The sequence below is a fragment of the Xylocopa sonorina genome, chromosome 1, assembly GCF_050948175.1.
Source record: "Xylocopa sonorina isolate GNS202 chromosome 1, iyXylSono1_principal, whole genome shotgun sequence".
NCBI classification, from domain to species: Eukaryota; Metazoa; Arthropoda; class Insecta; order Hymenoptera; family Apidae; genus Xylocopa; species Xylocopa sonorina.
In genome coordinates, this window is record NC_135193.1 from 8,471,596 (window position 1) to 8,493,756 (window position 22,161).

The following is a 22,161-nucleotide window of genomic DNA, read 5'->3' on the forward strand; positions in this document are numbered from 1 at the left end:
CGAGAGTTCGTTAAACACGGGCATGCGCACGTATCGGTCTCGCATCGAGCCACCCTCTAATTTCCTTTCATTTCTGCTGTTAACATTATCATTATCGGAGAACCGTGGCACATAATCGACAGTAAATAACTGCTGTTATTTACTTTTCATTTTTCAGCGACTTCAATTTAAATCGCACGTCCCGCGGCTGAAAACTCGATGCTCGCGTTCTAAACAATAAAATATGGCAAATAAATTGTTCGTTTGGTTTCACACCTGCGTATTTATAATTCAATTGGACAGAAGACGTTAATCGAGCCGTTAAGATTCTTATTTTTGCACTTTTCGTAAGTCAATGCATGTCTTTACTTATACTTCGCGTAAATAATACATTTCTTAGTAATTAATGTTATTTATGGGAGTACTACCGGTTAATTATTTTAGAATATGTGATATAAACTATATGGGCGCAATGAAAAGTATTTATTAATATCACAGGAATTAATTTGAAGGATAATTATTTCGTATCAATGTTTCGTACGAATGGCGGACGTTGAACTGCGTATCTTTATCAAAGAAATTTGTTTCATTATTAGATGATTGTAAATGTGTATTTCGTGTTTTACGTATTTTGTACCTGTAGTACTTATTTTTGTATTATTATACGTATCGCTACCGTGATATATCATACAGTATCAATTAATGGTGAACTGGCCATGATTGAATTTCACATCTCTTTGTCGTTTACATATCAAATATTATCATTATCGTATTATATAAATGTATGAAACACATTCGTATATTTTCATACATATTGAACTATTTTACTTCTTCATACATAATTATTTTCTTATATCCACTACACTTATGATAATTAAATCGACTCAACCTCCAGATACGCATATGAAGCAAATCTTTTCGAAAATGGTGCAGCCAATGGACAAAAAATATATTAGTTTTTAATGATTAGGTATTTAGCTCTAAATTGATACCAACATCATAAAAATTGGCCCACTATTCTTTAAATTATGTAACCTAAATTCCAATGAACAAAAAAAGGTAAAATATCCTTTAAGCTAAGGGGCAACACCAAGTATTGAAATTTAATAAATTAAATAAATTTTCAGTGTTAATTTAAAGCTAAATACCTAATAATTCGATTTAATTGCTCGTAAGTGTATTTAAAAATATCAAGTTAATTTTTAACTAGTTTAAACAAGATTTTAAACAAATCTGTTAATAGCCTATGATGATTATCGAGAGCAATGATAAGAATACATTTGAAAATATTTTTCAATGAAGCAAAGAGCTGCTTCGTTCCGATATAAAACAAAGTGTTAACAAAAAAACATGGAATTAAACCGTGAAGCGTCTAAATATAACTATTCGTTTCGTCGATTGAACGTCGGGTACTTAAGAATACAAGCCCCCGTCAGGTCGAAACCGAAACCACGCGGCGTTAATCGCGGCTGCCGATACCAACGCGAATTTAACGGCGCGATTGGTCGAATAATAAACGTCCGTTTTTGACGTAACTCTTCGGATGGCCGCGAACGTCTGCAGGTGCTCTTTCGCAAAGGGGCGTTACAGCGATGACAGCAAAATTATCTGAAAACGAAGGGATGGGGGTGAATCCAACAGAGATAGTGGGGAACATCCATGGGGTAGGGAGCGCGGATACCGAACATCCCTTCTCCCTATTTTCATACTAGCCACGATACGAGAGAATGGTGGTCCCAAGCGAACCGATTCAGATACCTGTGCAACTCCGTACCGGGACATTCGGTGTTCCATCCTCGAGCTGTTTCGCACGCCAGTGTTCGGTTTCAACGAAAGTGTCTTCCGAGATTTTTTTACCTGTTACGCGAATGACATTTGTACGCGCGCGCGAGCCTGCGCGCGCCTAAACGTAGGTCTTCCCAAGTTCAAGCATATTTTTCTACACTCGAAACGCCGCTATCGATTCCGAAATCGTCGAAAGAATACGCACTTCTCGAGCACCACCGGTTCTGTCTGCTATGCTTCAAGTGGAAAGATCTAAAATGACATCAAAGAGGAGTAAGGTCTTTAAGTTTCACAAATATTGGTCCTCCGTGCTGGTGAACTCGACGCGTTAAGTAGGAAGATAATTAATAATTACTGGAATTTCGAGCGGGTAATTGGTGGAGAACGGATCGGTTCAAATTGCTTTCCCATCGTTGAATACGTACTCCGGTAGAACTAGATTGGAAACTAAATGTCGACAAAAGCAGAAGGACCATCGACGCCGAGACAATTTTTTGCCCGAATTTATGGACATCTCGAAACGAAAAACGTCGAGCGTAATGATAGCAATGACGGGGAAAGGCCGAGATCGAAGTCGAATTTTGACTTGTCTTCGGATAGTCTTTTCTACGGGAGAAGCGCGTTAGATGCGAGCGTCTCGTGCAATTCTTCGAACGATGAAGCTACGCAAGTAAGATACAGCTTTTCCTGCGTGCCACAGTCTACATCTGCGCTTATTATTATTTTTCGTACCTTTGTAATTATTTTCATTCCGTTTCACACCGCTGAGAGTCAGTTTCTTTCGTTTACTCGAACGTTAGTGTCTTCGGTGTTAGAAACCGATGTTTCGTTCCTTTGATATCCGTACACCTTAACGAGACAATCGTTTGCAATTATTCACTGTATCTAGAGGTAAATAAGAAGTAATGATATTATTATTCAGTGATAACTGATAGCTATACTCTGATTCGTATTATGTCCTCTCAAATTGCAGTGTAGAGATGATTTCTTTTATCATTTAAGGTTTCTTAGATCCTAAATGCTTTCTTCTAATAATGTTAAAATGAATTTGTTACTCGATCTAAGGTAAAACTATATCTAACCATTGGACCTAGCTAGTTAATAAAGCGGAACGTGAATGAGATTAATGACTTAACGCAGCAACCCGTTGCACAGGTAATGGCTGTACAAGAACCCTTGGAACAGGGCATCGAACAAAATACAAATGAAACAAACGTCTTAGCGAACGAGAAAGAAGAAAACGCAAATTTCGTTCATTTAAAATGGCCATTGGTTCACGAGATTCATCAAACCAGATCGACTAACCATCCCGTATACTTGTCTCACATTACGTACCCGTCTGTACTTCCGCCACATTTTCATAGTTTATCGTACTTTCCAACTTCCGAGCATCATTTTCAAGGATTTTCAGCTTTCCGTGAGTATCAGCACTTCACGCTTCGCTTTTTAATAAATTACGGATTCCTCCGGATTTTTCTTCACAGTGAGGAATCTTTGATAACAGTAACACTTAATCCTCCATTTACACGCTAGATTGTTTCCCTGAAATTACCGTCTAAATTGACTATTCATATTGAAAAGCGATATACATGTAGACATGTAAAACATTTGACAAATCCACGGGAGATAGTATTCATACAACTTTATTTTTACGAAATTTATGTAGCTACGCTGTTTAATCTGGAAGCCTTCTTTCAATTATTTTTTGCTTTCAGCTTCCTTTTACAAAAGCTTTATCGAAAGTGTCTTCTCTTTTAATAACTATTTGATGGTTGTAATATTGCAAAAAAATGTACATAATACTTGCATCTGTTTAACTTGATCGTGGTAAAACGCAAGTTCCGTGTAAATGAAAGTACTTCCGTTCTTCTTCGACCGTGTTAAACCGAAATCGTACAAATCGAATTTCGTGTAAACCGAGGGCTAGGTGTACTTGCAATTTTTGGTTTCGTCGCTTCAATTCCAGCTTCAACGGTAGATCACATATTCTGAAATTCATACAATTATTAAAGTAATCTATGATTAAAAATTTGTTCGTTAATTCTTTGAAATGAAACGTACGAGGCTAAGTGATAGTTCGTATATTTTACATCGCGCGATTAAATTGAACGTCTCCTTTTGTTATTAATATCTGTACCGTAAATTTGCATGCATAGGTACATTTACGCTCAACTTTTAACCCATTCATTGCCCAAGGAAACTTACCAAAATTTCATTTTAAAAGAAGCATGGAATCTTACAAAATCTAATAACATTAAATCACCGATAAAGTACTGAAACGGCATTTACAGATCATCCTTTCTAATAATTCCCATTTGAAATGGCTATAAACTTATTCCAACTGTAATCAATCTAAACTTGTACCGTAAACTACGAGATATCTAGTAGTTGGTAGTGAACGAATTAATACGTCACATCTACATCTAATCCACTCATATGTGTGTCCAAAGAAGTGACTCGGAATCTTTCCTCCAAAGGCATTCATTCTTAAAGCAGACTTCTTTGTGAAATTTCGGTATAAGCGGACATCGGAGTTTCAAGTACCGTTTAAAAATCATTACTACGGCATCGACGCTATTCTTTAATCTGAAATGAATATCAAAGTTAAATTTAGACGCACCCATAAACTACATCCCCAATTAAATAGTTGACACGCATACACATATCTATAAATACATACATTGGTTGTAAAAAGCTGTTACCATTCATAGAAATGATCTTAAGTCGGTTAAAAGCTTTTCTTTTTCATCGCCTTTATACGCTCGTTGAAGTCTCGAAGATATCTCGCAACGATAATTTCCCGCTAATGTGCATTTAAATATTTTATTATCTCTTTAAGCCTTTTTATTCATAAGTATTATTGTAGGTAACATGGACACGCGTACAATATAACCAATACAAGTGCACACACATTTGGGTGGATTTATTCCGCTTCGTCACCTCGCACCGATGTTGTGATGAGATTACTTGGTGCAGTTGGCCGCATCTCAATGTGAAATATACCTCGCTATATTTCCACAAACCCAGTGTTACTCGGCTGCCCCTTAAGCCGTTGTCACTGCAAGGTATCCTGGAATTACTGGGGTATTATATATGTATACATATATATGTATATAAAAAAGAAACGTGGACACAATAACTCTTAAGATTTTAAAAGCTTCGTAAACTCCATTGTCTGTAACTCGTTCCTGGATACTAATATAAATGAAATAATTGGAATACAATTAAAGAGTTTAAGCAAAACTGAATCGAGTACGAGCCGTTTCCGATTGTTCAAAAATACTTAAATGTTTCTGGTCATTTCGAATTGTAATTCGACGAGTATTAAAAAGAAAAGGATGCTTTGCGTGCAACGTGCAAAGGATGTCCAATAAACGGTTTTTAGAATTTCATTTCTATTATTTAACGTCACATCGACCGATGTAAATCGTAAAAGCTGCGATTTTCAATGTTTACGATAGAATTAGAAGAATCGAGCGTTCGAACGCAATGCTCTTTTCTTTTAATATACCTTTGTTCACGCAGTAGCTCGCAAACGAAGAAAAGAGGGACGACCACGAAGGCAGAGAACAACCTTCAGCGGTGAACAAACGTTAAGACTGGAAGTTGAATATCGTAGAGGAGAGTATATTTCTAGGGGACGGAGATTCGAACTTGCTACGTCTTTACACCTCACGGAAACGCAGATTAAAATTTGGTTTCAAAATCGACGTGCTAAAGATAAGAGAATCGAAAAGGCACAACTTGATCAATATTATCGGTAACTGTACTACATCTCTTAAACGTTTCATTCAAAATCAATTAGAAATGAAGATTATTGATTATGAAGAAATATTCTTAGAGCTAATATATACAGGTACATCCGTATCAGAGCTACATTTTTTTTTTTTTATTAATTGCTACATTTTTTTTTAATTATGCCGCTTTTGGCGTTTATCAGATTTAATTCACCGTCGGTAATTGTCTTTCCTTCAATCTTAAATATCACTTTGCAAAAATTAACATCAAACTGAGAATGTACATTTCTTTTCCCTTCATTCAAAGATGTAGACTCCTTTCTCAGAGTATAATCGTTTCATACATCACTTTTTTCCATTTCTTTTCGTTAAATCTAATTAACTTTCTATTTACATAGCTGTTTTTATTTTGTTTACAGTGTTCGCTATATGTACAGTAAGGAGTAAAACCAAACCAATCACAAGTTTCCAAGAAAAGTATTATTTATTATTAAATGTAACGTAAGATAATTAAAGTGAACATTGGTAATTCGTTGTTTATCATTTTAGGAATAGCAAATAATTTTAGATGTCTCCTTTTTCGGTAATAATAATAAAAATTTCTGCTCTCAAACGAAGATAACGCATTTCTGCATTTATTAACAAAACCCGTATCACAGAATATAATTTATAACTGGAGGAATCTGTCACTAATGGATTCAACAAAAAGTTTAACTTACCGTGCATATGTACTTCAACCTTGATGCTTCAATCGAGAATAGCTATCAATCAGACTTTATTCATTGAACATTCCTTACATTTGAGTTTCATTTTGCTTTAAAAGAAAGTGAAGAATACAAAGAATGATACAAACAGGAAATTTTATACATTCTCGTATATATAACACATATAATGTTATGTACATTGTTATACCGGTATATATAAAGATATTATTGATGTAAATAAATATTATGATAATATTACATGTTACAGGAATTTCGTAATTTCCAGTGGAATGATAAACGTGCCAATTTATGGTAGAAATGGATTTTGTGAATTCTGTTTCTATAAAAAGACACTTGGGTCTGCAACCACCAGTCACTCCTGTATTTCAGTGAATTCTATTGCTGAAAATTTGATAAAACAACCACAATATAATAACAGTGATAGTGAAATATTAGACAGTGCAACAAACGTGCTATTTTCTATTTGAAATTTCACCTTTTATTAAACTTACTACACAAATCACTATTAACAATTTCAATCAAACTGAATTTCAATTATTTATCTTGAACCAATTACTTATTATATTAAATTTCTATTTTACTTATACAATGAAATTACAGCAGAAAAACTATACTCGTCATACAACAGATGTAAGAATTTATATACTGTACAGTAACATAGCTATAAAAGATGTGAGAGTTAATGTATTTTCCTAACTTTCCTCGTCGCCGTTTTCTTGAAATACCTATACGAAATAAAGACAACGAAATTTAAGACGTTGTCTTCAAATTACGTAATCTGGCCTATTTCTTGTACGAATCTCGATCAAAAAATATTGATCCAAAGTCAATCGCATACGCATACAATATTCTGTATTTTATTCTTGTATTTAAGTCACGTTTAGTCAAATAAGATTAAATCAATAATTAGTGTTTTGCATTAGTTTATTTAGCAATTGAATGAATTATGTCGTTACGTGTAACATCCTTTTAATTTAAATTCTATTCCGAAATCAAAAATTTTTAATCTATCTAATGGATGTTTTGTATTAGTTTTAATTAAAAATCATATTTAACATTTACAATTTTTCAGATAGTCAAAATACTTATAGACAAAGTTACTTCAATATTTAACACTCTGCAAATATATAAACCTTAACTTACCAATTCAACATATTTTTTATCATAAAACTATTATATAGGCTAGATATTTAAATATGTGTAAATATATTACAAAATACTAACTTTTCTTATATAAAGTAAGAAATTTTATACAAATAATTTTTATTTCCAAATATACCATCTATAAATATAATCAAATGTTTATGACTAGAGAGGTTTACATAATATTTGCAAATTTATTAAACTTGAAGTATTTAGTGTAAAACAAGTACCTACTTTCAGCTCCTGTATAATAAAAAATAACAAATATAAGTTAACAGATATAAAATTGCATGATATATTACTCTGTTAAAATATAATAATTATATTAATTCATCAAAACATGTAAATATCTTTGATTGTAAAGCTCAGTTGTCAATACACCTATGATTATTGTTGCATTATGTAAAGAATTAGCAGGATCTCTAATTAATTTAATTGATCTTTCTATATCTCCTTTAAATTCCATATATTGTTTGTTTAATATAAGTCCTTCTAAAGTTTGCATAGCTTTGATAGCTTCTGCACTAGGTCGAATCTCCATTACGTCCAGTTCACCTGTTCTTGGTGATGCTACTCCAGCCGAATGAGGCGTGAATCTTACTAACTGTTCCTCCGACTTTGATTCGGGTAATTGGGCTAAGCAATATACTCCTATTGCGCGACTTAAAAACTTGCACCTATATAAATACAAAGCACGACTTTTAGTATTTAATTGCATAGTTCCTTAATTATCGCACGCCTATTGTCGGCTGTTGCGAAACAACCGCAAATATGAAAAGACAATATATGTCTACGTCTATTATATGTCTAATTGTTTGGTATCAAAACTTTATAATACCATAGTTATTTAACTTACTTTATTGAAAGGTGGGAACTTTTTCTAAGACCAATGACATCTAGTATGCCCCACCCCTGTCCACCATCATCAGCAATAGTTAATAACGAACGTGCTAAACCTTTCAGAGCTTTAGCAGCAATTCTAGTGTTTTCATTATATTGACATTGCCTATATGCCAGTTCACAAGTTTTAGCCCAAAGAAGAGGTAATTTTTCTTCATCTATATTCCTAAATAGAAAATATTAAATTGAATAGGAACATGTCAGTATATAAATGTTTAATAATTTATTACATACATTGGCCTGAGAGCAGAGATCCAATCAACTAAATTTATAAGGAGCACTCCCTCTTCTCTAATATCTTGACATAATGGAAGTCGCTTAAGTAAGATAAAGTACAAGGCAAGAAGCTTCCCCTCAGAAACTAAGAATGATTCCAATGATGGTTGCCGAGGTAACACTGATTGCAAAATTGTTAAAGCCGATGCCCAAGTCGATGAAACTTCTTCAGATGCTACCATACAAATTAAAATGTGCGATATAAATTGGGAAAATGCAGCTTCTTAAATAAACATTCTCAACGTATTTTCTGCAAGTATTATTGAAATATTATTGCTAATTTTACGCACCATTAAATTTAAAATATGCTTCTAATGCAGCTTCCATCAGTTCTCCAAGTACTAACGGTGAAGTAATTGTTGTTCCAATAACTTTGAGTATACTCATAAGGATTGGATTATTAGCTGACCTTTTCAAAAGCCAAGATGTCCAACTGGTACGAAGATGTTCCATAAGGAATGCACTTTGATTCATAACATAGAGTAATTCAGTAATTAATAAACTTGCTTCTGGAATCTGCTGTGATTCTGAAACAGCTGAATATTATTTTTTAAATTTTAATTATCAAAATTCTTGAATATTCACAATAATCGAAATTACATAAAAATATTATACTTACTGTTCATAATAACTGCCTCCATGTCATCCAACATTTTAAGTAATGTATTGTTTATTGCTTTTGGAGTTGTGGACAATAAAGATTTGTATCGTGTTGTACAAATGATCAATAATTTTACAGAAGAACGTACATACAATTGTCGTTTTTTTAATGTAGTAGGATGAAAGTGATTTACGACAGGTTCATAACCAGCTGCTACCTTTAACAAGCTATTAAATATATTTTATTTAATAACAACAAATTAACCATTAAAGCTGAACTAACGGAATAAGATTTATACATACTTATCCACAGCTGTATATATAGGATGGCATTGCTCGTTATCACCACAAAGAACAACTCTTGGATCGCAACTCATGATATGTGAATTAATTATATGATCATATGCAGTTGCATCCAACAGATGCCACGAAAATTTTTCAGCTTCTATGATTAACTGAATCACTTTGTCATTCTGAAATTTATATCAAAATATCACGAAAAGTGTAAATAACATAATTTGAAAAATCAATCATTTGTCTTTTTTATGTAACGACTACTCGGGATTTATAGAATATATTTAATTAATAAAATAACAAATAATTACCTGTCTAACATTTGGTTCATTGGATAATTTTACTAATAAATTTAATAAACAAACATGCATCCTTGCTACAATAGGCAATGGCTGTGTTACTAAAAAATCATTCATCCAAAGTGACCAGTGTACGCATGTAAATACACTTCCAAGGAATAAGTGACTGTCTGGTAAATATTGGTCAATCACTTTTACCATCAATTCCACATCATTTACCGATGGATAGAAACGATCCCATGGTAACGATAGGAAATTACCATGAATAACATTTAAAATATGATCTTTAACTGAAGCATGTGCAAAATTAGTAACATAAAATTGCCAGAGAAAACAAAGTATCTTGCTGGATGCTGGTAATGTATCGATGATAAAACGAATGCACTCAACGAACATCCCTACAATTTTGTTAGCATATGGACCATCTGTAATAATCCATGGTAATAAAACAGATCGATCGTCTGCAAGTTGTTGAATCCACGCGGCAGTTGGTTCCTTTAAATTTCGCGTCCAGTATGGCGTAATCCAAGGTGAATACATTTCACTTAAAACGGGCCATATTTTCTCGCACACTTTAAATGAAATAAACATACTAATTATATTATATTGCGAATATTATATACAACAAAGGTATACTTACACTGATCTCCTAACGAGCCCCAATCTGATCGAAGGGTAAGTGCAACAAGAGCGTGACCCACCATTCCAAGGAATACACTTAATGGTTCATTATAAATTCTATATTTTGGATATAAACCATAAAGACCATACTGTAAACGTTCTTGCATAAAATGTCTATTTAATAATGTTGCTGTGTCATAAATCTGTAATCAAATGCAAAATACATAAGTTCACTTTCAAACATATTTATATTAAAGATTGTAAACTACAAATAAATATAAAATTATTGATAATATGTGCAGATGGACGTACAAACCTCTTGTCGAGATAAAAGTCTTTGTTCGGTAGCATAATGACGAATGTCATCTCTAATTTTAGAAGATTGTATTGAAAATGCATTCTTGAATTTACCACTGAGGGTTCTTAAAAAATCATGCCAAACATCTAATGATAAATTTTGGCTTTCACTACTTTTTAATAAAACACTTAAAACTTCACCATAATGTTCAGGAAATTCATGTGACAATACAAGCCGCAGATGGTTTCTAAATAACTACGAAATTAGATAAAGAAGTTTTAATTAATATAAAGTTTGTGTATAATATTTTGCTTTGTAAAGTAATATTTACTTATAATACATATAAATACCTCGTGTAATACAAGTTTCATTTCTTCAGGATTAAGACCCATGTCGCAAAGAGCATTAGATATTAGATCAATGAATGTTGATCGTTCACTTAATCTTGGACGTTTATAATTTAACCAGATTCCCACATCAAACTAAAATCAAAATATAGATAAAAATTATGTTATTACAGGCATGGATATTACATACCATCTAAATATATTATACAAGGATTGTACATACTTTTGATAATAGCACAAAACAGAGATCGATATTTGTGCCTCTAGAGAATTCAACTACAGTTTGATACATTTGTAAAAATGTTGAAGCACTACCAGCGACAGGCGTAAAATAAGGTCCAAGCAAACCACCAAGATTCGGTTTTCGCATAATGGTATTTAATAATTGTGGACCTTGACTTTCCTCTCCATTAATAAACGACTATCACAATTAACACTGTATTAATAATGTATCTATTAAAATTTATTATTCTATTCATTTTACATGCTAACAACGCGGTGTATTTTCGAAAATCACGGAAAGCAATTAGCCCCCACTGCTATTTTACTTTCATACAATTTATGATTGTGATTTAATCTGTGTGGGGCCAGAAAGTTCAAACAACTTTGCCTTAATGAATAGAAATATATCTAAAGATATGCTCAAACACAAAAGTGTCTTCTAGTATAGAAATTATGATGAACCTTATGAATTTATCATAAAAAAATTTATTTTTACCTGTCCCAATTTTTCTAAACAGGTAGTAATAAGTTGCTTTGTTGGTGGACATAATGATGCTTCTTCTGTATAATATTCTATAAGATAATAAAACAATTTAACTCCACTGTCTTGGATTTTGGACAATATTGAGTTTTCGTTAGTTCGATTTATAGTTATTTCATGTACTAAAATTCTAAAAAATAATAAAGTGATTATAAATTCAGTTCATATTTAAATATGTATAAAGTTTATCTCATATTATACACACGCAATTAAATGATCTATGAAGACACATCCTTGGGTAACTTTACTTGGTGGTGGTTGACTAGCTTTTACCAATAGATTTTCATATTCGGCTCTATTTTGTGCTATTAAGCGATCAACTCCATCGTTAATACAAGCTTCAGGCACCTAAACATTAAAATATTCCATAAGAAATTAATAGATTCAGATACATATACGCTATATATACATATGATATAATATAATCAATCTTACGTTAACTGTAATTATTGCTGGACCAGCACAATGCACGGTAGGCGGTGTTCCGGATCTAGATTGTTTCTGATTTAGAGGTGCTGGATCACACAATGCATGTAATGTTACCTGATTCTCAGTTTCTCGATAAAGTGTAGGGACTACTTCCAAAAAGCTAGAATCTGTTGCAATGTGCTCAGAAATCATAAAACTATATGTCTGAGCATAATCTAATATTATTTTAAGATACGGTTTGATATGATCAATTACTGAATTAGAGTTATAAACACTCTCTTTAGAGATAAAATTAAGAACTGTTTGGGCTCGACATAAAGATGGTGGTGGAACAGGATTCTCATATGTAGTTAATCTTTTAAATATTTTTTGTAATGGTTCGGCCATTTCAGATAATAAAACTGATGTATCTTTTCCATTTTGATGATTTTCTTGCTCCCTAGAACATGTATGCTCCCATTCCTCAACTGCTATTATTTGATTCTGTTGAACTGCCCAATAATCAATATACTCTAACCATGGTGTCTGCATAAAAAAATATAAAAGAATGCTAACTTCCTTAGAAATCCAATGTTTGTAACAAGGGAATTAAAATACTAGTATATTACCCAATCATCTTGGATAAGTAATATTAATTTCTGTGACATGTACTGCGGAGGTAGTGCTGGTAAATAAAGTCCCGGCTCGTGCAATCTTGGTTCCTCAAGCCATAAACTTAAAGTTTTATAAAATCTATAAAAATAAAAACATATATACATAATATGTTCTTTCTACAGCTTTGTTTATTGCATTTAATAACGTTACACACCTTGCTGTATTAAAGTAAAATGTCCGTCTATCATCAGTAATTGACTTTCCATTATCTAAATCTTTTTCACCTTTTAACTGGAAGTATGTAGTAATATCATGTAGTCGTTTTTTTAATTTTTTTAGGTAACTTAAGTTAACCATGCCTTCAAAAAACCTTTCACCAATTCCGCTATGATCAGTGACTCTAAAAAAATAATATGGAATAATACTATTTAAAAATTTGGTTCAATTTGAATCAAATTTCACAAGTTACAAAACGTTTCTATTCGTTTCTGTAAGTATTATTTGCTTTGGAGTTTCACTTTTCTTTTCTAAACACTCTATATGTACAACATGAAATGCATAATTTTTTGTAAAACAAACCCTGATTTTGAAGGGACTCTGGCAAGAAATAAAGCGAAAAAGTTTTGCCACAAAAGAGGAAGAATGGGATGATCTATAGGTGTAACTAATGCTTGTTGTGACCAACGATATATTGACAAAGCATTAGCTCCAAATGGTTGCATTTTTACAGTCGTACAAGCCCGCTGAAAATAATATTAAATACATTAATATACTTTATATCATACATAGTTTAAAAAATATTAAATATATATTAAATATTATAAAATATACCTTAATGGCATTGTCTAAAGATATTTTAGGTTGCACTGACAACTCCTTTAAAATTTCACGCCACAACCCAGTTTTAATTTCTCGATTATATTGTTCAGTTAACAATACTTGATAAGCAACCCAAACTGACTGAGTAGATTTTCCTAAAAGACTAATTGAATTGGAAGAACCAGTTGCCCAATTTAAAAATGACCCAAATGATGCTATCACATTCCGATTGGATGTACTCTGAAAATTGTACACTGACTATAAATCCTTTACATTGTAATAAAATTTTATTACACCCACTTTAATGTAAATAATATTCAAGTGATTTTACAAAAACAAATTAACATATATTGTTATATAAATGAAACATATCGCACCTCGTTACTTTCCTCTATGGCAAACTAATAAAATAAACAAACTTTTTAGTTGTACAAGTTAATAAAATATTGCTTCAATCTTTTTCTCTTAAATACAAAATTGGAATTTAAATATGTTAGATAATTTATAATATTATATATATTATTAAGAGATAAAATTTAACATAAATAATTTAATGTAATCATTTCGGTAACAAGTATTTTAATTTCTTTTGTAATTATTTAACGCACTTTATATTAGAATAAAAATTAGAAATTGTATTCGATCTTACGGAAAAAAGATTCTGAAACATGTGATCCACTGTTACTTTTGCATCTGCGTGAAAAAATGCGGCACTGATAACTATATCCATCAAATACATTACATTTTGATCTTTATTCCAATCAGGTATAAGTACAAGTGTATTCAACCAAAGATATACAAAGCTTTTTGGTGTTTGTAAATTATATCTGTAACACAAGGTATATTTTTTATGTTACTAATAAAATATTATTTGTTCAATATTAACATTTAAAAACACAAAAAAAGTACGTTTATATTTACTTTTTAAAATTATATAAATGAGAATTTATCATATTTGAAAATTGTTTTAGTATTGTTCCTGGAAATTCTGGGACTATAAGACTTTTAGCCACTTTCATATAAGATCTGTCAGCCATGATCAAAGAAATAATGATACTAATAAATTTATCATTTTTAAGTAAGGAATCAACGCATTCTAAGAATAAAGGCACGATATGATGCAAACATGTAAGCACTTGTTCATATCTACTGTGATTCTGTAATATTTCTAATTGGCTGAAACCTTTCGAACATATCAAAGGTACAGAATGACCCCATAGTGTCATAATTGTTGCTACATAGCATGCAATGGGCTGCTTTTCTCGTGTACCAGTGATTAGAATTTCTAAACATGGATCGGAATCCATATCCGGTACATGAGCAAACGCTGCAGTGGGGTTTAAAAGTGCATGCTGACAAAGAGCCTCAGATTGATCAAGCTGGTGTAATCTAAGTTTAGAAATCATATTCCACGCCCACAATGAAAAAGCTTGTTCAGCATTTTGAGGCCTTATCATTGACGAAACCTATAAATTTCAGTAATTAACATAAAGAATTAAGATATAGTTTTCTCTTTAAATAAAGATATCAAAAAATCATACCTGTTTAACGCCTTCTGTTATTATTGAGGCATTTTGAACAGATGAGTCAGGTACATACTTCATAGTAAGCTCGACGATTAATAATGCTATCCGTCTGTGTAAATCGATCGGCAAATACAAGTTATTACTCCTACAGGAAACATACAAATTGAATTTCCATTAAATAATTAGTAATTTTTTTAAACAGAATTAAAAAAAAAATACAATAGTTTATATTACATAAACTTATTCTTACTTATCAAATCCCCAATTTAAATGAGTCAGAATTAAACGAGCCAAATGATTTTCAGTCGATGCCAATGGATGTTGGTGCAACCATGTAGAAAGAATAATGATATCTTCCTCTTGCAATATCCATTTGTTTAACTTTAAGTCAGTGAATAAATATAAACTTAGCTGAAATTAATAAGATTAAGTCTAAAAACATTATATGAGGTGAGGAAACATTGAGGGAATACCACTGAGAATCACATACGGATTCTCCAATCAGAAATTATACTTATAACTTCTGTATCCCTCCCGATTTCCTCGTTATTATAGTTCAGTTTGTGATGTGTAACTAGATTCCATAATATACTTATTCACATGGAAAATAACTTATTATATAATACATGTGCAATATTTGTTTTACCTTCCCAACTAATGCAAAGTTATTTCGTAACTTTTGTAAGATATCTGACAGCAAAGAAGGATATTTATTTGTTAAATTTGATAAAAGAGATCGAGCATCTTTTGAACAAGAATCTTGGGTCTTTTCACTTAAAAATCCAATCTGTAAATTATGATTATTGTTAAATACTAAATACTTATAAACAATGTAAAAAATAATACATACTTGGAACAAGTCTATTGTTACTGTTCGCACAAAATCGTAATCTTTGTCAGTTCTTGCCATAGCCATATTAGCAAAAGTTGTTAAAAGAAAATATGATTCATCTCCTGGCATTGTACTTAATTTTTCTTCAAATTTTGCACGAAGTTGCGAAGAATGCAATTCATCCACCCAATCTTTAACATTATACAAAATACAAAAATTGATATTCAAATAAGATCTGTTTGAACAACCTAAGATATCACTTGTATATTTATATTATTCTTTCAACATAGAACTATACATACCATGTATGTATTTATTAGAAGTATGTGTATCTGTTTGTGTACAATCGGTGTGTAAAATATAGTATATCTGCCACAATGTATTAGATGATATTAAATGATACGGAATGGAAGCTAGATACTGCCATGCGCCCAAACGACGTGAAGAAAATATGCATAAAATTGCTTTCAGAAAAAAACAATCAAATTCAAGTTGAAGTTTCAGTAACACAGATGCATCAGAAACCTATAAAAACAAATATTCAGAGAATTAATAAATAGAATAATCTCAAATTTATATGAAAAATACTATTAAGCATTGTAACAATGTAATGGTACTACCTTTTTTCTATCAAAGTCCTCCCACTGATCATTAGCATATTGTACAATATCCCTAATTAATGCACTTAGCCGTTTGGTTAATTGTCTATATCTTGGGGAATCATATGTTTTTAAGCCTTGCTTTAAAACTTTGACAATTGTCGTAAAAAATGCAAACATTCGTAACAAATGATGATGTGTAATGTAAGTTTTGTTTTGATGATAATCATTATTCTGGTACTGAATGTACAACACCTGCTCAAATACTTTACTAAAAGGAATTTGATTCAGTAAAGAAATAAGGTCACTTTCAAATAGGTTTACACCAACATTAGCTATATCTTCATCTTCTTCTCCATCTTCATCTAATATTACCCAAACTGTATCACCTGGATTACTTGTAGTGTCTTGTAATGATTTTTGTACCTATTGAAAATCATATACCTCATCAGATTGATTATTGCTACTACTATTATTACTATTATTAGTTAATTAATTATTACTTACAAGGAAAGGTCACAGCAGTAGCTTCGTTGATTTTAGTCAAACTTTGTCTGGTGAATCTAAAGGAAAAGTAAACAGACCCATATGCGAGCGTTTTTGTTAATGTGCAATATTTATAAAGATATTTAATATTTAATTTTCTTTAAAAACTACAAATATACTTATTTTTTTATATTCAAGAATATTACACTTACAGGGGTACTGAATATTATATTTACGGTATAATACATTTCTACTTACATTAGCTGTGACAACAAATATAACATAATAATACATTCATAAACTAGTGAACATATTATTTTTTCTTTTTAAGGAATTGAATAATCTATAATTTAGTGACATTAAATATTACATATATTTATAATTTTCTCACTAAATTCATCAGAAAAAGTTTGATTAAAATGGACAACGTCATAATTGTGGTCTTTCCTTATATGTAATAAATAAATGACTATTTAAATACCTGTTCAAGAAATTTATCTCTATCTTTAATTGGTAAAAGAATAACAGCCAATGTAGCTATTACATGATCTAAATATGGATCATTCAATGGAGATATGCTTAGTTTACCACGTTGTTCTGGTATTGGAATTTGAACATAACTACGAGCCCAATTCATTACCCCACCAGGACATCTCAAGATATGATTCAGTATAAATAAATGGTCTTGCCAGGTTGCCACTCTCAACAAAATTGCTATTAATCTTGTGAGCCATTCTCTAGTATCCGTTACAAACTTTCCATCTTTTAACAATTTTCTTTGAAAATTAAACAATATAGTTATGCACATTCTAATTTCCATTAATTGTGAAATTGTTTCTGGAGATTCATGCATTGGTAACAAATTAATAGGTGCATTTTGAGAAAGATTTGTAAATTCGTTGCAAGACATGCATACTCTTTGAATATAATGCTCAATTTGCAACTTTAACACTTCAGCTTCATAGCAATATAAAGCTTGAGTATTGTGTAACAATTCCTTTATTGTTGTCAATTTTCGGCTTAATGCCGCTAATGCTTCCTTATTGAAACGTGCAGTACAATATTCATGTGTAGCAGTAACAGGATTTCCATCTTGACATTCTCCTGCTTCTGAAATGCATGCTTTATCTAAGCACCATAATTGTTTTTGCATTTCTCTACAGGACTTTTTTAAAATTTCCAATTCATGAGAGTTGATAATTAAATGGTTTCTTATACGAAGATAGTTCATTAAAAGCTCATGCAATCTATGTTGCTGTCTAATTGGACCACTTTTAAGTTGTGTTTCTGTAAATTCTGAAATAAATGTATCAACCAATGCTAATTCCTGATTAATATACAATGATGCTATCTGACTCTCTGTAAATGGCACAATTTCCTTAAAAGTGGCATGCGTATCATCTTTTTGATGTACAACAGATTCTGACTGACTTTTTACTTCCTTATTTTGTATACAATTTTTTGAATCTGATGTATTTGAAGCAATTTGAGATAAATTCGATGTTGTACTTCCATCAATACAATCATCAGTTGTATTATTCTCTGATTGTACTGTAGAAATAGATGTCACAACCTTTTCCACTTTCTCTTCTATATCATTCCATTGTAATGTCAAATTTTCAATTTCATTCCCAATGTCACTGTCAATTTCATCCTGAATCGAAAAAATGATATTTAAATTGTACAAAGCAACTTTAACAAGTGGATCAGACCATAACTTTGCTCTAAGCATAGTTAGAGAAAGTTATAGAGAAATATTTTGTATTATTTAAATAAAAATTGGATTATTTAACTGTACACATCATTAAAAAGATATTAAATACAGTACTTTAACATTTATAGCCTGAAAGCCTTCTGCATCTTCTATAGTTTTATGAGCAGACTGTTGCTCATAAAGATCAGTATCAATTGCAGCAGAATGTAATTCACTTTCCATATTTTCAATACCCTCTCCTTTAGGGTAATTCGTAGGTGATTCTTCGAGAAGATATTCAAATTCTTCCAATGTTGGAACATCTGGTATTTGTTGTTCTATAGAAAACTTTGTTTTCTCTTCCTTTTTTTTCTGAAAACATGCATATTTATTAAATTTAGTCAAAAGCTTTCAAAAATTATAAATATCAATCATATTTAAGATAAATTATGACGCCAAGTTGTTAACACATTTGTGCCTTGACTTGATTATAATTTAAATATTGAGAGCTTAAGCTAATCCAAATATGTCAAACATAAGTATATATTATAGGATAACTTAGAATACACAACAACATAATATAATATAATATATAACTTGACAAGCTTACACACATTGCATCCCTTATATTTCCTTTAAACAAATAACTGTACTTATAAAATGACAGACTATTAAAACGGAGATTATACAAAGACAGTACGCGAAAAGAAGACGCAAAAACATAAATATTTACCTGTCGTTGTTTTAGTATCTCCATTTTATACACATATACAAGAAATTTTGTGTAAATGTCCTTTATATATGAACGTCGAATTTGTTGTACAACATAAACATATAAAATATCCAAAACATAAGGATTATGTGTATCACATCATAACAAACTTCTACAGTACCACTTTATATGTTGACATTACAAGTATTGTGTTACGATTTTTCACTACTGTTTGCATAATCTACATTTTATGAAAGCATATTGTAACTGCAAATCAGTTGTTTTCATATTACAATCATACGATATTAATTTCTTATTTAGAGGGGAAGAAAATTAATTTAATGAAATAATATCAATAAAAGTTTTATGGACAATTGCCATGTATGTATAGACTATCGCAACGATCCTGTCGTGCCCAGAGCTTGTCACACTTGGGAAAAATGCTGGTCAACCATAAGTTTCTGCGATGTGCCGCACGTAGCGCTGATATCTACACTTGCGACAAGATATATTTTAATTTTGATAGTCTAGAGCACGATTATTTAGTGAGAATCATATCGTTCATTTTGTCAACGTGAAATTTTTTAATATATAGGTTCTCGTCATAACAGATGCGACGTATTTTATTTCTAGCAGTCCTTGGAAATGATGCCACGTACTCTTTGTTAAAATAAATTGTATCCAGATTCAGGACATTTAAATACTAATAGAAATCATCGCAATTAAAACTAACTACAGTGCAGCATGACATACACAAATACTATCGACAAAAAAATTAAATAGATAATAAAATTTTGGCAAATTCAGTATTTTTGCTATTGGTATTAACCTATATCATGAAATTAAATATCTTTACTGTTCCGCTGAATTGTACATATAAGTATACTCTTCAAATATTTTTAAAAGTAGAAATATATACATGCATGCATGTATATTTCCAATATACATGTATATTGGAATTGCAATTCCATAGAAATACATAGTAACATCATATATAATTATAATTTTTTAAAAAATGAAACTGTTTTTCGTTTGTGTATATTTTCACATTTATAACAAAATATAGATATGTATGGAATATATGTAGATATATATATGAGTAAGCAGATATAATTATATATAATTCAATTATAATTGAAGAAGTATATTTCACTAACAATCGCCATTTCTTCCATTCAAAATATTCCACTCTGTCAACATATTTACAATTTGAAATGTTTATAATTCATCAATCATAAAGTGTAATTAATCATCTCAAAAGATATAAACGTATATACAGGAACCGAAACGTATATATAGGTATAATGTTTCCACAACTGTATTTCCTACCTCAATTTGAATATCCTGCTTATTCAATCGACATATAAAAATTAGGACACGTAAAATATATTACTAATTCTAATGAAATAGTGAAAAAAATACTTCTACATTTATATGATACCTAATATGAGTTGCAAAAGTATAATTTCTTAAATAAATTTGTTTCTATTTTTTTCTATTTTGTTGCATGCATAGGGTCATCACAACGCGCTACTTTTTCATACTTCGTTTCGATTACACAAAATTATAAGTCTTGGATATAAAAATTTATAAGATTGTTCAAATAATTGAAGAATGTATACAAAATTTCGTAACGGTTGGTATTGAATTGAAATTGTTATACACAATACATTTGTATTTATGTCACAGGGTTCTTTTAATACATTTATTCTTAGATATTCATATATATTTATACACAGTAATAGCTATTTTCTTCAATAATTATATATAATAGCAGTAATGGCGCAATGCATTTTGCATTTTCGTTCAATAGATTAATACTTGACAAAAATACAAAAATTATTAATGTGTAATGTAATTGTTACAAGAACAAACTGCTCGATTTTTCACGTTTCATTTCATCATTTCCTAGAATATTTTGCATCTTTTTCTATTTTTCATTATACATTACATTTATATAATATATAATTGCTCTAGAATTCATTTGAGCGTACATACGAAGAGCAAGATATTCGAAAATATAAACAAGAAAAAAAACAAAAATGCTTTTAACTTTCTGAATTATTATCAATTTTTCAATTTGTTTATATGGATTATATTTATATATGTATATAATAGAATTTTTAATGCGCAAAAATGTTCCAAAGACCTTTTATACAAATTTACTAACACACTCATTAAAATTCGTATGTAACTAATATAAATGCTTTAAATATACTTTCGATTTTAGATGATTGATATAAGTACTGCAACATAAAGTTTAGTACAATTGAAAAAAATTTTTCTCATTCTTCACTTTTTATCTAGTGCCATTCACTTCTAATAAACAAAATTTCAGCTAGAAAAAATATTACTAATACATAAATGTGAATATATATATGTTAAGTCAAAAATAAAATTAATTTTTAAATTAATTACAAAGTATATATTTCAAAGATGACATACCTAGCAACCATTTAAAATCATATGTATATTTATAAAGCTTTCTTTTTATAGCACAATATTCTAAAGTCATTAAGTTATTTAGTGTTACACAGTAGAGTTTCGAAACACCCTGTATAAGTCAGGATGAACGAGTTTTTCATATCCGGGAATTATTTTGTCATGATCGATTAGTTTTCTCGATAATTTATGTTTACAGATTTACATTTTCTTTGTTCTTGTTTAGAGAACTATTCTACATTTGGTCTCCCATGATTTTCAA

At 30.7% G+C, this 22,161-nt stretch overlaps 2 protein-coding genes across 3 annotated transcripts; one reads left to right on the plus strand and one right to left on the minus strand.

Moving 5' to 3' along the window:
* Positions 1 to 2,215: 2,215 nt before the first annotated feature.
* Positions 2,216 to 6,693, plus strand: LOC143432554 (homeobox protein rough). The gene is made up of 4 exons (XM_076909221.1): positions 2,216 to 2,434; positions 2,920 to 3,181; positions 5,290 to 5,524; positions 6,474 to 6,693. The coding sequence occupies exons 1-4, from the start codon at positions 2,216 to 2,218 to the stop codon at positions 6,691 to 6,693; spliced, it is 936 nt and encodes a 311-aa protein (XP_076765336.1).
* Positions 6,694 to 7,667: 974 nt separating this feature from the next.
* Positions 7,668 to 19,918, minus strand: Epg5 (ectopic P-granules autophagy protein 5). Of its 2 annotated transcripts, XM_076909222.1 has the most exons (30): positions 19,479 to 19,918; positions 18,881 to 19,117; positions 17,534 to 18,706; positions 16,588 to 16,992; positions 16,270 to 16,492; positions 15,986 to 16,158; positions 15,782 to 15,922; positions 15,386 to 15,546; positions 15,151 to 15,280; positions 14,531 to 15,075; positions 14,259 to 14,436; positions 13,987 to 14,010; positions 13,622 to 13,849; positions 13,370 to 13,533; positions 13,005 to 13,190; positions 12,805 to 12,928; positions 12,203 to 12,721; positions 11,973 to 12,115; positions 11,723 to 11,897; positions 11,228 to 11,425; positions 11,008 to 11,139; positions 10,676 to 10,912; positions 10,379 to 10,562; positions 9,751 to 10,310; positions 9,449 to 9,618; positions 9,165 to 9,373; positions 8,836 to 9,081; positions 8,504 to 8,720; positions 8,226 to 8,435; positions 7,668 to 8,046 (listed from the first exon to the last, which is right to left on the minus strand). In XM_076909222.1, exons 1-30 carry the CDS (start codon positions 19,500 to 19,502, stop codon positions 7,695 to 7,697), a joined length of 7,668 nt encoding a protein of 2,555 aa, XP_076765337.1. In that variant the 5' UTR covers positions 19,503 to 19,918; the 3' UTR covers positions 7,668 to 7,694. The 2 variants fall into 2 exon arrangements, with proteins under 2 accessions (XP_076765337.1, XP_076765338.1); XM_076909223.1 differs by lacking the exon at positions 13,987 to 14,010.
* Between the last annotated feature and the right edge of the window lie 2,243 nt (positions 19,919 to 22,161).